Raw genomic sequence first — 15,137 nt, 5'->3', positions numbered from 1 at the left:
GATTTTTAAATGTTTAGCCAAAAGTTCTGTTAAATAAAGCTGTGTTCCTCCTAGTTCTTTTCTGAAGGACTCTGTTAAGGCTGGTACTGGTGCCAAGTGCTTTAGCCATTCTGAATTCCAATAACAGTATTGATTTTTCTCTTTTTTTTTGCATTTTTTACACAAATGTTTGTTTCTCTGTTAAATATTCCCTTTAAATACAAGGAATGAATTCTAAATCATCATAAAGATGAATTAAAAATGAAAGCCCTCCAGTATAGCATGCATAATCACTGTGGACTTGGTTACTACTGGTGTGCACTGTTTAACATCAAAAACAAATACAGCTTATTTGAAAATCACGCTACTGGATTTTTTAGCTCTTCCTCTGTGACCAGTTCGCTCAATCACTTAAGAGATGCTTACAGGGTATCTATTATGTACTAGATCCAGGAGATTAAGTCCTAAAACAGAGTCCCTGTATTCAGGGAAGCTAATGTTCCATCTGATAGGAGGGTTAACAGGTAAAGAAAACTTCTGAATTGAGTTGAATGGGAAGCAATAAAGTGGCTGCAGAAACAAGATTAACAGGAAAAGGGAAATCCATTTAGAAATGTAAGCCAGGGAAAGTCCATAAGGAACAACTAGCCACAAGTTGAGGTCCCGAGAGAGCGTGAAGGTGATAGCTGTGTCCTGATGTCGAGGCAGACAGAGAGCAAATATTACAGGAAAGTCCCGAGGAGGGAAGGAGGTCAGATACTTGAGGAACCTGCAGAAGACCTGTGTGTCTAGACCTCACTGAAGGGTAGAAAGATTAAGATGAAATGAGAAAGGCAAAGTCAAGAGAAGGGCAAAGGCCAGATTCCTTAGGCCATATAGGTTCTGGGAAAGAATTTGTTCTGAGTGCAAAGTGGAGCTGAAGATGGATCTGTAAGCCTGAGGGGTGAGGTAATTTGTATTTTAAAAGATCGCCTGGCCACTGACTGAAGGATGCACTTGAGAGGCAGGAGTAGAAATAGCCAGATCATTTAAGAGGCTGTTGTGGTAGGTTGGGTGAGAAAGTGGGAGCCAAGGAGATAGACAGGAGTGGGTAGATTTGAAAGATGCAGTAAATATTCAACAGACATGTACCTTGAATAAGCCATCTGTGTACATTTCTTATTTCTCCAACTATCCTCTAAGGCAAGCTGTATGCCTTGTTCATCTGCATACCCTTCCCTTCTGCTATAGTCATGTTGCAAACAGGCTTCCCTCCAGTCCCCCTGTTCCAGTTTTGTGTTCGTCAGTGGAAATGCTTCCTTCCCACCTGGTGGTAGATATTTGTCCCTAATTGTGGGCCCTGAGATGCACCATCCACATTTGCTGTTCTGCCAAAGTCATACCATGTTGTGGAATATTTTAATTTTTTTTAGTTCAGCTCTTGCATCTCATTAAAAGTGTATTGTCTGACATATTTCAGGAAGAAATAAGCTTAATAATAACTCATTTAATTTAAGCCTCTCGAGAAGGAAGAAAACATTTTCAATGAAAATGCATAAAGTGGCCCATCAAGGATTTTTCTTTCTTATTCTTCAGCAGTTTAATGATGAATGGTAATCTACAATAAGCTTTCCTTTTGGATAATGTGGTTATAGCTGCCAAAGAGAGAGAATGGTTACATCCTGTCTCATATTTCTAGCAGTTATCCCAACAGAATGTTGAAACCATATTAGCAATTAAAGTAATATAATTACTAAATAAATCAGACATCCTAATTATATTTATCTGTATGCAGGTAAATATCATAAATAAAGATGAGGCTGTCAAGTGATGTAACTATGATTTAATAGTTTGAAAATGACAGGATGACAGAAATATTTTCCAGTTGGTCATATGAAGTAAACTTACCATTTGGGGTTTATCTTCTTTAATTTCAGAATTACCATTTCTGAAGATGGAAGCCTCAGAATCATCAATGTGACTAAATCAGATGCTGGAAGTTACACCTGCATAGCCACTAACCATTTTGGAACTGCGAGCAGTACTGGAAACCTTGTAGTAAAAGGTAATGACTAACCCAGAGAACCAAAGGCAATTGCACCCCACTCCGGTACTCGTGCCTGGAAAATCCCATGGGTGGAGGAGCCTGGTGGGCTGCAGTCCATGGGTCGCTAAGAATCGGACACAACTGAGCGACTTCCCTTTCACTTTTCACTTTCATACATTGGAGCAGGAAATGGCAGCCCACTCCAGTGTTCTTGCCTGGAGAATCCCAGGGACAGGGGAGCCTGGTGGGCTTCCATCTATGGGGTCGCACAGAGTCGGACACAACTGAAGCAACTTAGCAGCAGCAGCAGCAACCCAGAGAACACGTAGATTGACATATGTGTCGCCATTTCAAATAATGTAACCTATTGAAGTGGCATCCTTCATATTAATATCACAGATATCACTGTGTTGCTAAATTAACCCATCAAGGCAAACATGGTATGATTAACAATTCTTAGAGAACTGTCATTCATGAATATGACGGAAAGGCTATCTTATTTCGGAATCATCCAATACAATTTTGAGAATCACTGCCATTGTATCTATTATAATATTCTAACTAATGTTATCTTCAATCCTTTAATTAAATTTCTTCACGTCTCTATAGATTTGAAATTCATGTCTAGGAACACCAAAACCCATGGCTCAAATACTATTTTTAGCTAGCATTGTTTAAACAATGACATTGGAGATTTTTAAAAGAGCTGTCTTGGTTATTCAGAGGCGTGGATATGGATTATTGTACCCATAAAGGGCTTTGGCCACCTTTGCGCTTTGCTTCAGTCACCCAGCCCACCCTGCCAGTTTTAAGGAAATAAAATTTTCCACATTCCTTCACCTGGGTGCTTTATAGTAGATGACAGAACACCAGTTTGATGGGATGTGCTGAAAGTACCAAGTAAGAATTGTGAAGATGAGGTTTTAATTTACATTTCATTTGCATTTATGTTACTTTATATCTGGCTGCCAAATCAAAGAATTTTTAAATTGAAGGGATCTTGGCCATGACCTGACTGAGGAAGATAAAGCTCAGGTTGGCGAGTTTCTCAAGGTCACCAACAGCAGATATGAACCCTGGAATCCTGATTTTGCATTCTTGCTGTTTCTTTCTACTGTGCCAGGAAATCTTACTCATTTTTCCTGTTTCTCCATAATAGATATAGATGTGTTACAATGTATTTATTATTTCCCCTTGCCCATTTGTAACTCCCTCTGTGAAATAAGATAACCAAAGGCAAAGAAGAATATCCCAGAAAGAATATTTGCCTCTGTTTTAACAAAGAAAGCTAAAAATTACCTAATTACATATTTTGGAATCATTAGAAATTTGAAAAGTACTGCTGCTTGGGGCTGGTGCACTGGGACGACCCAGAGGGAGGATATGGGGAGGGAAGAGGGAGGAGGGTTCAGGATGGGGAACACAGGTATACCTGTGGTGGATTCATTTCGATATTTGGCAAAACTAATACAATATTGTAAAGTTTAAAAATAAAATAAAATTAAAAAAATAAAATAAAATAAAAAAAGAAAGAAAAGTACTGCCATTTAGGGAAGCCTTTTTATCATAAGGGGATTCCCTGGTGGCTCAGAGGTTAAAGCGTCTGCCTTCAATGTGGGAGACCTGGGTTCGATCCCTGGGTTGGGAAGATCCCCTGGAGAAGGAAATGGTAACCCACTCTAGTAGTCTTGCCTGGAGAATCCCATGGATGGAGAAGCCTGGTAGCCTACAGTTCACAGGGTCACAAAGAGTCAGACACGACTGAGAGACTTCACTTTCACTTTCACTTTTTTATCATAAACATACTTGTCTATGTAGATAGAAAACTGTAAGTCCAAGAGTCAGACATAAATCTGTATTTATGTTGACCCCAGCTATTTCAATCTATTAATTATTCACTTGGAGCAACAGCATGGGTATGTGACTGTGTGTTCACTCTGTTTTATAGGGCAAAGAAAAAAAGTTTAGATAATACTGGCATAGCAAAATTTCAGCTAGTGTCTTCACTAATGTATAGCTTTCTCAAATACAAAAGGAAAATTAGTGATGAACTAGAACCAGGAGGAACCCCAAGCTTTCAGAGATGATTAATAACATAGCTAAAACCTGATTAGCTATGAAGTAAGATAGCCTAAGACAAATAAAAATATCCCAGAAAGAATGTTTGCCTCTATTTTAATTTAATGAAGAAAGCTAAAAGTTACCTAATTACAAAAAAAAAAAAAAAGTTACCTAATTACATATTTTGGAGTCATTAGAAGTTTGAAAAGTACTGCCATTTAGAGAAGCGTTTTTATCATAAACATACTTGTTTATGCAGATAGAAAACTGTAAGTCCAAGAGTCAGACATAAGTCTATATTTACCTAAGCACAGGCGCCATATATATGCTCTATATATTGTTAAAACTGGGGGGGAGGTTCACATGTAGAAATAAGTTATGCCTTGTGTTTGGTTGGCATCCGTCCAATAAGCCTTGACTTCTTCAGCTCTCAAAATAGTTGGCAGAAGTTCCTCTCTTTCCCATCAGAGTTCATCTTCCAGCAGTACTGCCAGTCCCAAGGTAAAACCATTCACAGGCATGCAGAGACTTCCCTGCTGCTGCGCTTATACTGAATTATGGTGCAAAGCTTAGCGATACACCGATGATAAGATACACCATGATCGCCTCCTTATTTGGGTGGATATAAATGTTGCTGAGTAATAACTTCTACCTATGTTAAGAAACTTAACACTTCATTTCTTGCCTTCCAGTTAACATCTTAAACAGTGATTTCCCCAGGTATGGTATAAAAGATCATTTTAGACAATTCAGAGTTAATTTTTTTTGTTTCCTTTACTAACTATATATATATACATATATATATATATATCTTTCCACGTGTATTAGGAAAATGTTACTTTTTCATTAATGGCAATGATTTTTAAAAAACTCCTTTTAAAATATATTTATATTTCTAAAGAAATATTGTTTGTATTATTATAAAAGGATGTGCAAAAGGTTGTTAAGGTGGTACACAACGATTGGAAGATGTGATTAATGCCAGTTTTCCATTTCCATTCCAAAACATAAGACAGTTTTAGCGGACTTTAAGGGAAAGGATAGAGAGGGACATGTAACAGGGTCAGTACACACCTGCCTGTGCTGGAGACATGTTATGCTGAGGCAAAGGAGCACTGAGATTGTGAAATAGATGGGGAAGGAGGAAGGACAGGTCCAAAAGAGCCCAGTGGCCTGTGGAAAGAGGAAAGCAGAGATCTGTAGGCAGAAACTGTGCAGTCAAAGTAGTATGTTCCCCACTTGATTGTGGATGAATTCATTTGTTTCCAAGCAGAGTTCTTTCCAGGCTTGGCTGTGGGTATTCAACTGTAGTCACTTTTTCCAGAGAGGCCGTCTAATTTTTGTTTTGTTCTGTTTGAGTATTTATTTATTTATTTTTGGTTGTACCGGGTCTTCATTGCAGTGCAGGCTTTCTCTAGTTGCAGTGAGTGGAGGCTGTCTTTTTTGCAGCACACTGGCTCCTCATTGCGGTGGCTTCTCTTGCAGTGGAGCCCGGGCTCTAGGCGCATGAGCTCAGTAGTTGCAGCTTGAGGGCTCAGTAGTTGTGCCTCATGGGCTTAGTTGCTCCTAGACATGTGGAATCTTCTCGGACCAGGGATCTAACTCAGGTCCCTCACATTGGCAGGAGGCTCCTCAACCACTGTACCACCAGGGAAGTCCCCTCTGATTCTTAATATTTTCTCCCAAGTGAGATGGGGAAAAAAAGAAAATGAGCTTTATTTGGTTAATATGTTCACAGGAGTTAACCGTATGACTTGGGTAAGGTCAGGTGTTTCAGAGTGTATTTATTTCCTGTTGCTTGATTCTGAGTCCCATTTGCATTAATGGGAAGTATGCGTGTGTGTGTGTGTGTGTGTGTGCGCGCGCGCGCGCACGCACGCGCAAAGGGGCACTCAGACTGCCAGGTCGCTGAGAAGGACATTAACATAAACGGAGAAATAGAATTTAGAAATCTGCCTCATAAAGCACGATAAAGGCAGAGAAAACCGTTCTGAACTCCACATGAACTGTGCCAGGTCTTGAATCGCACATCAAAATGCTTGAGCCCTACACCTTTAATGTAAATGTAGCAAAATAGCCCGAAATGTGATGGAGCGCTGTATCTTAATTCAATTTAGAGATCCACAAAGGGACTGATTTATCAGAGAAGTTATGCTCTAACCTTAAAATGTGCTTATATTCGTTTTGATCTCCTCCAGTGTCTGGGATTAAAACACTATGAAGGTCAGGCATCAGACAACATCTTCTCTAACCTTTTTGCAATAATTTTGTCATTAGCAATGCTTTTAAGATCCAATTCTCTTCCATCCCCCTACACTAGTTTTTTGGAGAGAAGCTGAAGATACTGTCAAACATAGGGACAGTAAGTAAAGCCGGCAGGGGAGAAGGGGAGAAGGGAATAGATCTACTACAGCAGGTACAGCAGGTTTAAAATAAATCTCTAGCAGACAACCACAAAGTAGATAAATATTCAGGTTATGCATGAGCGGGCTTCTAAACTGCAGAATTCTGACAGGTGCCCAGGGGGCTCTTGAATGTGTACCATCATCTGAATTTCTAAATTTGACTGATTTTTTTTTTTTAGCTAGTTAGCATCTATTTGGAATTTTGAGTCGCTCTTTTATTTTAAGCAAGAATGATTCTCAAGTCAGACCCCTGAATCTTAACAGAAAGCATCATATTTGACCTTTCATGGAAGATGTGCTTTAGCGATTGTGAACATCATTAAGAACTAGATGGAAGGCAGGCTACATTTCCATGCAGTACTGTACTTACTAATTCATTTTTATCTGTAGAGCAGAGTTAAAGGCATGCCATTTAACTCACATGCATGAGGCAGTGTCTTTATTGCACAGGCTTCCTATGACAGGTATTTTTAAGTAGCAATCCTCAAGAAGAGTGACTTCTCTTTGTCTTGGATGTAGTTCAGCAAGATAACTATGGTAATAGCTACCCTAGATCTTATTGATCATCTCCCAGGCTCAAAATGAAATGCAGGGCTGTAAGCTGTGCTGTTATCTAGCTGAACTACATCCAAAGTGACCTTGAGTAACTAACTCTCTGGCTGGTGGTTCCAGACCATACTTTGAGGAGCCCTGAAAGTGAAAGAAAGCGAAAGTGTTAGTCACTTAGTCATGTCCAACTCTTTGTGACCCCATAGACTGTAGCCCGCCAGCCTCCTCTGTCTATGGAGTTCTCCAGGCAAGCTACTGGAATGGGTTGCCATTCCCTTCACCAGGGGATGTTCCCAATCTAGGGATTGAAACTGGTTCTCCTGCATTGCAGGCAGATCCTTTACCATCTGAAGCTCTATCCTACATCAAACAACTTTGAACATGCTACCAACTAAGTGAAATTTCAGTGGAATGCTTAATAGAAATGCATATCCCTACTGCCTCACCCTTAACCTAACAAATCTAAATCTTTGAGGATGAGATGTGAAAACCGTACATTTTTAATAAACATCCCGCCTGATCCTCATACACACCAGAGTCTAAAAAGACTGAATTTTCAGTCACTGGCAAACTATGGCCTATGGGCCAAATTCAGGTAGCCATCTATTTTTGTATAACCCAGTGCTAAGAATGGTTTCCATGTGTTTTGCTGGTTGAAAAAAAATCAAAAGAATAATAATACTTTCAGATATGTAGAAATTTTTATGAAGTTCTTATTTCAGTGTGCATAAATCAGGTTTTAGTGAGATATAGCCATGTCGCTTGTTTACATTATTGATGATGGTTGTGTCTGTACAACAGCAGATGGAATAGTCAAGACAGAGACCATGTAATAGCCCACCAGACTCCTCTGTCCCTGGGATTCTCCAGGCAAGAATACTGGAGTGAGTTACCCTTCCCTTCTCCAGGGGATCTTCCTGATCCAGGGATTGAACCCGCCTCTATTGCTTTGCAGGCAGATTCTTTTTACCATCTGAGCCATGAGGGGAGACCATGTAAAGTATAGCTATCCTCAGTTTTGCCTCTTGACCAGCAAAGCCTAAAGTATTTGCTACTCAGTTTTTTACAGAAAAAAAGAAACTTTCTAATCCCTTCTCTTTTTTTAACTTTTTATTTTATGTTAGAGTATAGCTGATGAACAATGTTGTGATGGTTTCAGGTGGACAGCAAAGGGACTCAGCAATACACAAGCATATGTCTGGTCTCCGCCAAGCTCCTCTCCCATCCAGGCTGCTATATAACATTGAATAGAATTCCCTGTGTTATATGATAGGACCTTATTGATTATCCATTTTAAATATAGCAGTGTATTCATACTGAGCCCAGACTCCTTAACTGTCCCTTCCCCATCCTTCCACCCTGCTGCTGCTGCTAAGTCACTTCAGTCGTGTCTGACTCTGTGCGACCCCATAGATGGCAGCCCACCAGGCTCCCCCGTCCCTGGGATTCTCCAGGCAAGAATACCGGAGTGGGTTGTCATTTCCTTCTCCAATGCATGAAAGTGAAAAGTGAAAGTGAAGTCGCTCCACCCTGGCAACCATAAATTCATGAAGTCTGTGAGTCTGTTTTGTAAATAAGTTCATGTATATCATTTATTTTTAGATTCTGCATATAAGGGATGCCATATGATATTTCTCCTTCTGTGTCTGACTTCACTCAGTATGACCATCTCTAGGTCCATCCATGTTGCTGAAAATTGCATTGTTTCATTATTTTTAATGGCTGAGTAATATCCCATTATATATATTTATCACATCTTCTTTATCCAGTCCTCTGTCAGTGGATTGACAGAGGTTGATTCCATGCCTTGACTATTGCAAACTGTGCTGCAATCAACATTGGGGTGCATGTATCTTTTGAGACCATGTTTTTCTCCAGATATATGCCCAGGAGAGGGGTTGCAGGGTCATATGGTAGCTATTTTTAGTTTTAGTTGCTCTCTATACAAATTTTATACTGATTTCATATGGGTTTTAAAATGTTTCTTAGCAAATAAGTTTCATTTAAATTTTTAACAATTTAATATGTAAATATATTTATTTTATTTCAATTTTTATTCAGTGCACAGAATTACTTGTATTTTAAGAAAAAGTAAATTTGTACTTTATCTTTGTTAGAAAAAGGGGTTCTTTTTTCTTAAATTTATTTATTTTTAATTGGCGGATAATTCATTTACAATATTATATTGATTTCTCCCATTTATCAACATGAATTGGCCACAGGTATACATATGTCCCCTCCCTCTTGAACTTCCCTCCAACCTCCTACCCCGCCCCTCTCGGTTGTCAGTGAAACATAAACATTACCATGTGTAAAATTAGATATCCCTGGAAATTTGCTATATGTAGCAGGGAGCTCAGATCAGGTGTGCTGTGAAAAAGGATTCTTAGTAGTATTTAACTAAGACCACATATGCTCCTAATACAAGATTAGTTTGCATCTTCATTCCCTAACCCTGCAAAGTGAAAGTGTTCTTTGGCTTCCTGAACATTTAATTATTTGTCCCCTTGCCAGAATTGGTGCTCATTGTCCATTCCATCAAGTGTTTGCTTATATTTAGAAGATAAGATGCTATCCAATAATATAGATTGCAGAAAAAAAGGAATTTTCTTACCAATACCAAGGAGTTTCTAAAACATCATTACAGTGCATTATTTAAAATTGTTCTTCTGTTTTAACTATAGGAAATTGAAAAATATCAACCTCTCCATGCATGGCATGACTGATACGATAGTCTTTTCAATTGGAACTTTTTTTGAAAATAAGTTTGAAGCAGCCCACAACTTCTATGTAAAATTATTCAAGGCTTTTTCCATATTTGACTGGGGATCAATCAGAAATCAGTAATCAGCAATGACATTTTGCTACTAACACATAACAAAAGCTCTTAATGTTGGGCCCTTATAACAGAATACATTTCTACCTAATTAGATGTCTTCCACTGGAACCAATTATTTAGAGGCAATAATTAAGGGTCTTTCTAATAGGATTAGCACAAATTCTGACCCAAGGCATTTAGAGTAGGAAGGAAAAGTTTGTTGTTAGAAGTGCAGAATGCTAATTATGTTAGATCCCCTGGTAGAACAGTGGTCAGAACATTTCAGTACTAGATCCTATTAGATCTGAGAAGACCTACCACTCTAGACTTTGCAGCAGCTAACTCAAATAGTGGGACTTCCCTGATAGCTCATTTCTAAAGAATCTGCCTGAAGTGCAGGAGACCCCAGTTCAATTCCTGGGTCAGGAAGATCCACTGGAGAAGGGATAAGCTACCCACTCCAGTACTCCTGGGCTTCCCTTGTACCTCAGCTGGTAAAGAATATGCCTGCAATGCAGGAAACCTGTGTTCAATTCCTGGGTTGGGAAAATCCCCTGGAGAAGGGAAAGGCTACTGACTCCAGTATTCTGGCCTGGAGAATTCCATAGACTATACCCATGGGGTCGCAAAGAGTCGGACGTGACTGACGGAATTCCACTTTCACTTCACAACTCAAATAGCAGAAGCCTAAAGAAAGGGTGGATGATTGTGCCTCTTACGCTTCCTGTGTTCACTGACCATGATGTAACCTAGAACTCTTTTTCTGCCAAAACATGAAGCCAAGATTTTTATGAACAGAGCATAATTACTTCCCCTGAGATTCTTGTGAGCCCTAATGAAGGCCACACAGATTTAGCAAATAAAGTGCCTTTAGCAATATCAATCATGGATATGATCATTCTTTGCCTGATCCTCTCTGTAAAAGCGCTTTTCTCCTTTTATAATGCTGAGATTTAAATGTATTAAGACTGTGTGCCAGGGCAGTCTACCCTGAATCCATCCTGCCCATCATTTTTCCACTTCTGGTCTAGAGGGAAGTCATAATTCCTTAACTATTGTGCTTCTCTATGCCAACCCTGCCCTTCCCTAAGAAGGCCTCTATGCTGAAGGCAGCTTTCATGTTCTTGCCTTTAATATAAAACGCATAGTGTGGACTAGTAAGATTTTGAAAAATTGTCAGCCTCATTAATAATCAGGGCATCCCCGATGGCTCAGCAGATAAAGAATCTGCCTGTAATTCAGGAGACACAGGAGACACAGGTTCAATCCCTGGGCCAGAGAGATTCCCTGGAGAAGGGAAGCCACTCCAGTATTCTTGCCTGGAAAATTTCATGTACAGAGGAGCTGGCAGGCTGCAGTCCAATGGGTCACAAAGAGTCAGACATGGCTGAGTGACTAAGCATATCAGTAATAAGGGAAATGCAAATTAAAGTACCAGTGTGATACGACTTTACATATAAGATTGACAAAAGCTAGACATCTAACCAAATAATTTGTTAGTAAGGATAGAAGGAAAATAGTATTCACATAGTTTAAGTAGGAATGTGATCTGGGATAGACACTGATGTGAACAAGGAAAATTGGCCCAGCAATTCTATTTGAGATATTTACTCTAGAGGAAATTATACGTATTCTGAGATGGACTTGCAAAAATGTTCATTATGTTGTTTGTACATTATGTTGACGAAAAATATGCAGGCAAATTAAAGAATAATGCATATGGTAGTATTTCATATAATGTATTTTATTTATATAATGTATATAGCATGATTTAATAGAGAATTAGTAATAATAATATCATGAAATGTTTAAACATAAAAATACAATGCTCAGCATAAGTGCTAACCTGTGATTTTAATTTGTGAGGAAGGAGATCTGGAGTAAGGTTATATTAAAGGACTTTAGCTGTATTGATAATATTTTACTTGAGGGTAAATTCTTAATGTATACTTAGAGTGGAAAAAAGGCTAGAGGTCTATGGGGAAAATGTTAAAGACTGTTAATTCTATAAATGGAAATATGAGTATTGGTAATCATTTTTTTATAGTTTTACATGAGTGATCTCTGTAACGAAATTAAAAAAAAAAAAATCCCTCAGGTCAGAATTCCTGTACATGGTCAGGTATTATAGTCAAAATCACCCAGAGAATGCATCTTATTTTCTCCTTCTCTCCTAGACATTGTAGAATAGAGAAAACCTTATTACTAGTGATATTTAACCCGCTTGATCCAAGTATTTTCTTTTAAGGGGGGAAAAAAAAAAAAACTACTGTAGAATGAAATGAATGGTTTATTTCCTAGTGAGTGCTTACCAATCAAAATAAACAAAACAAACAAACAAAAAATGCAAACAGAATATGACTCTTTGGCTTCATTAAATGTGAAGCACATAATTAATTTCTTTTCCAGCAATTCAAAGAGACTTGTGTTGTACTGATTCAGTTTAATTGAACTTATTACCACAAGCAGATAATAAGAAGTATATTGAAGATATCCATCTGGCTTGCACGGAAAACCTCACATGTTTCATTCTTCACGGCTGTCACAGACCATACTAATTGCCTCATTTCAGCTGTTTTACAATCAGTATGACTTAGCTATTAATGTGATAAAACCCTTACTTGAGAGGAGGTTGATATTAAAAAGCATAGATCTCTGACCTACCTCTGCCACCACTTCTGAACACATGCCCAGCATTATTAAAGTTGTATATTTTTCAAATACATAAATAAAAATCCCTCTCTTTCTCATGTACATCTTTTAAAGTTACATCTGTCCTCTTGCATCTTGCCACAGAGCTAGAAATGGTTTATGTTGAGATTTTTTAGTCATAAAATGTTGCAGAGTCAATGTGGTTTGTTTTCAACTATACTGAGTTTACTTTTTTATAATGTCCAATGCTGAAATGGATTTAATGCTAAATGGATTAAGCGACTAATTGTGTTATAAATAAGAAGGAAAGTAAAATTAAGCACTTTTATTTTCTGTTCCTAAATATCAGAGCTTCCTGTGGGGTTTGAGAATGATGTTTTGTCATGCAGACTGGCTTTATATGGACATGATTCCCTCATAAGCAGAGGGAGGGTGTGTGTGTGTGTGCCTTGTATTTTAGAGGTGGCCCCGTGGGGGAATCCAAGAGTTGGTTCCCAACTTTGAAAAGGAAAATTCTGTCTATTACAAACCTTGAACCAGAAAAGAGATATATCAGAATAATTCATAAGTGACTCTCACCTACCTTCCTTTCTTGGCATCTGTTTTCTGTGCCAGAAGCAGGAGGAATAGTGCCCTCCCAAACTTGTCACTTCACCAAAACCATGATTGAATTTCTCTGGCTGTCATATACAATCAAATCTAAGAAAGCCCTCCGAAAGACTGTGTGGGCCTTCAGGTTAAATACAGAACCTGACCAAGATGAAAGCAAGTTAATTAACATTTCCATCAACTCTCTCTGATTTACTCTAGCAAGATCCATTTCTAAAAGGTTAAAATGGTTGTCTGTTTTATGCAGCCATTTGAAGAGCTGAAAGTAGGTTACTGGTTATGGGAGAAGAAATGTAAGCAGAACATTTAGAGCAATGGGGGCTTCTTACATGGCCTTATAGCAGTTCTATAATCAGTGTGCAAGACATGTTATTAAGTGAAGATTAGCAACATCTGCTTTGAAAATTTCCTGAACTGGAAAACATGTCACCTATTATCATATTAACTCCCCCTCGCCTTTATCTCTTTTCAGCAGTAGAACTGCTTAGAAATATAAGTAAAGCTTGGCTACCTAAATATAAGTAAAGCTTGGCTACCTGAAACAGTAGGATCCTAAGGATGCAATCAGAAGTGCCTTCTCTTCCACATCTACTCTTTTAAGCCTAGCCCACATCTCCTCTGATATAATATTGATCTGCCTCTACTGCCTTTGCCCACAGGGTAAGTAAAACATCTAGTCACATGGTCACAATGCTATTTGTACTAATACGTTTTGATGCCTAAGACAAAAGAAACAATTATAAAGACCAGTATAGATGATATAGGAGCACTGATGCAGTCTGGATGTGAGAGTTGGACTGTGAAGAAAGCTGAGAGCCGAAGAATTGATGCTTTTGAACTGTGGTGTTGGAGAGGACTCTTAAGAGTCCCTTGGACTGCAAGGAGATCCAACCAGTCCATTCTAAAAGAGATCAGTCCTGGGTGTTCTTTGGAAGGAATGATGCTAAAGCTGAAACTCCAGTACTTTGGCCACCTCATGCGAAGAGTTGACTCATTGGAAAAGATTCTGATGCTGGGAGGGATTGGAGGCAGGAGGAGAAGGGGACGACAGAGGATGGGATGGCTGGATGGCATCACCGACTTGATGGACATGAGTTTGAGTGAACTCCGGGAGTTTGTGATGGACAGGGAGGCCTGGCATGCTGTGATTAATGGGGTCGCAAAGAGTTGGACACGACTGAGCAACTGAACTGAACTGAACTGATGCAGTCTGGATATGAGGAAATAGTCAAAAGATGTAAAAGATGTAGCCATCTCTCTCCCTGTAAGGCACTGTGGGCCTTGGACCACAAGCAATAGAATTGCCTAGAGTTTTGTTTTTAATAAATGCACATTCCTGGACCCCTGTCCTGGTGAACAAAACCCTCCAGGGGTGCAACCCAGAAATTTTCATTTTTAGTAAGTTCTGCAGAGAACGCCTAAATACGTCAAAGGTCAAAAACCTAGGAGCTAACAGTCTAAGGGTGGATACTATTAACAAGAGCCAAGAAATAGACTGTGTTCAGACTGTGGAAGGAATAAAAAAGTGGAGTAAGTGACTAACTGGGGGAGTAAAGGTGATCATTGAACTGGGAATTAAAAAATGAATTAGAGTTCAGCAAGTTAAAAAATGTAAAGGTAATTGCAGGCAGAAAGCACTTACCTAATGTATGAGAGGAATGGAAATCCTCAGCACATTCAGGAAAAATACATGTGAAAGAGGAGATGAGAGCACTTCCTAAGAGGCAGGCCCTGAAACACTATTGATCCCATTTCAGCAACTGTGGACCGTAGAGAGAAAAATATTTTGATTTTTCTTTTTTAAAGCAAAGAAAACACGTTCTATCAATTGTACCTAAATGATCTTGACACCAACTTCAGGGGAAATTTTGCATTTTCTAAGAAAATTTAGAAAGAAAAGCTATTATCACCAACATAGGATTTTTTTAATTACCTTTAAAGTAGGGGATAATCCATATTATTTATAGAAATATTAGGAAAAAGACAATCTCATTATTCAGAGAGAGCCACATAAGTTTTTATGTTGTCTTCCAGAATT

At 38.7% G+C, this 15,137-nt stretch overlaps 1 protein-coding gene across 3 annotated transcripts in view; it reads left to right on the top strand.

The window, feature by feature from the left end:
- The window catches only part of CNTN4 (contactin 4), a 1,027,736-nt gene that overhangs the window by 929,016 nt on the left and 83,583 nt on the right, over window positions 1-15,137 (top strand). For all 3 annotated transcript variants that reach the window (XM_005222675.5, XM_005222673.5, XM_059880036.1), the window contains one exon: window positions 1,896-2,023. In XM_005222675.5, coding sequence (XP_005222732.1) covers window positions 1,896-2,023 — 128 coding nt within the window. The remainder of the gene's footprint in view (window positions 1-1,895; window positions 2,024-15,137) is intronic.

This window comes from Bos taurus, chromosome 22, assembly GCF_002263795.3.
Source record: "Bos taurus isolate L1 Dominette 01449 registration number 42190680 breed Hereford chromosome 22, ARS-UCD2.0, whole genome shotgun sequence".
In the NCBI taxonomy this organism is placed as follows: Eukaryota; Metazoa; Chordata; class Mammalia; order Artiodactyla; family Bovidae; genus Bos; species Bos taurus.
Note: the sequence above shows the minus strand (reverse complement) of the source record. Positions and strands in the feature narration are given on the sequence as shown.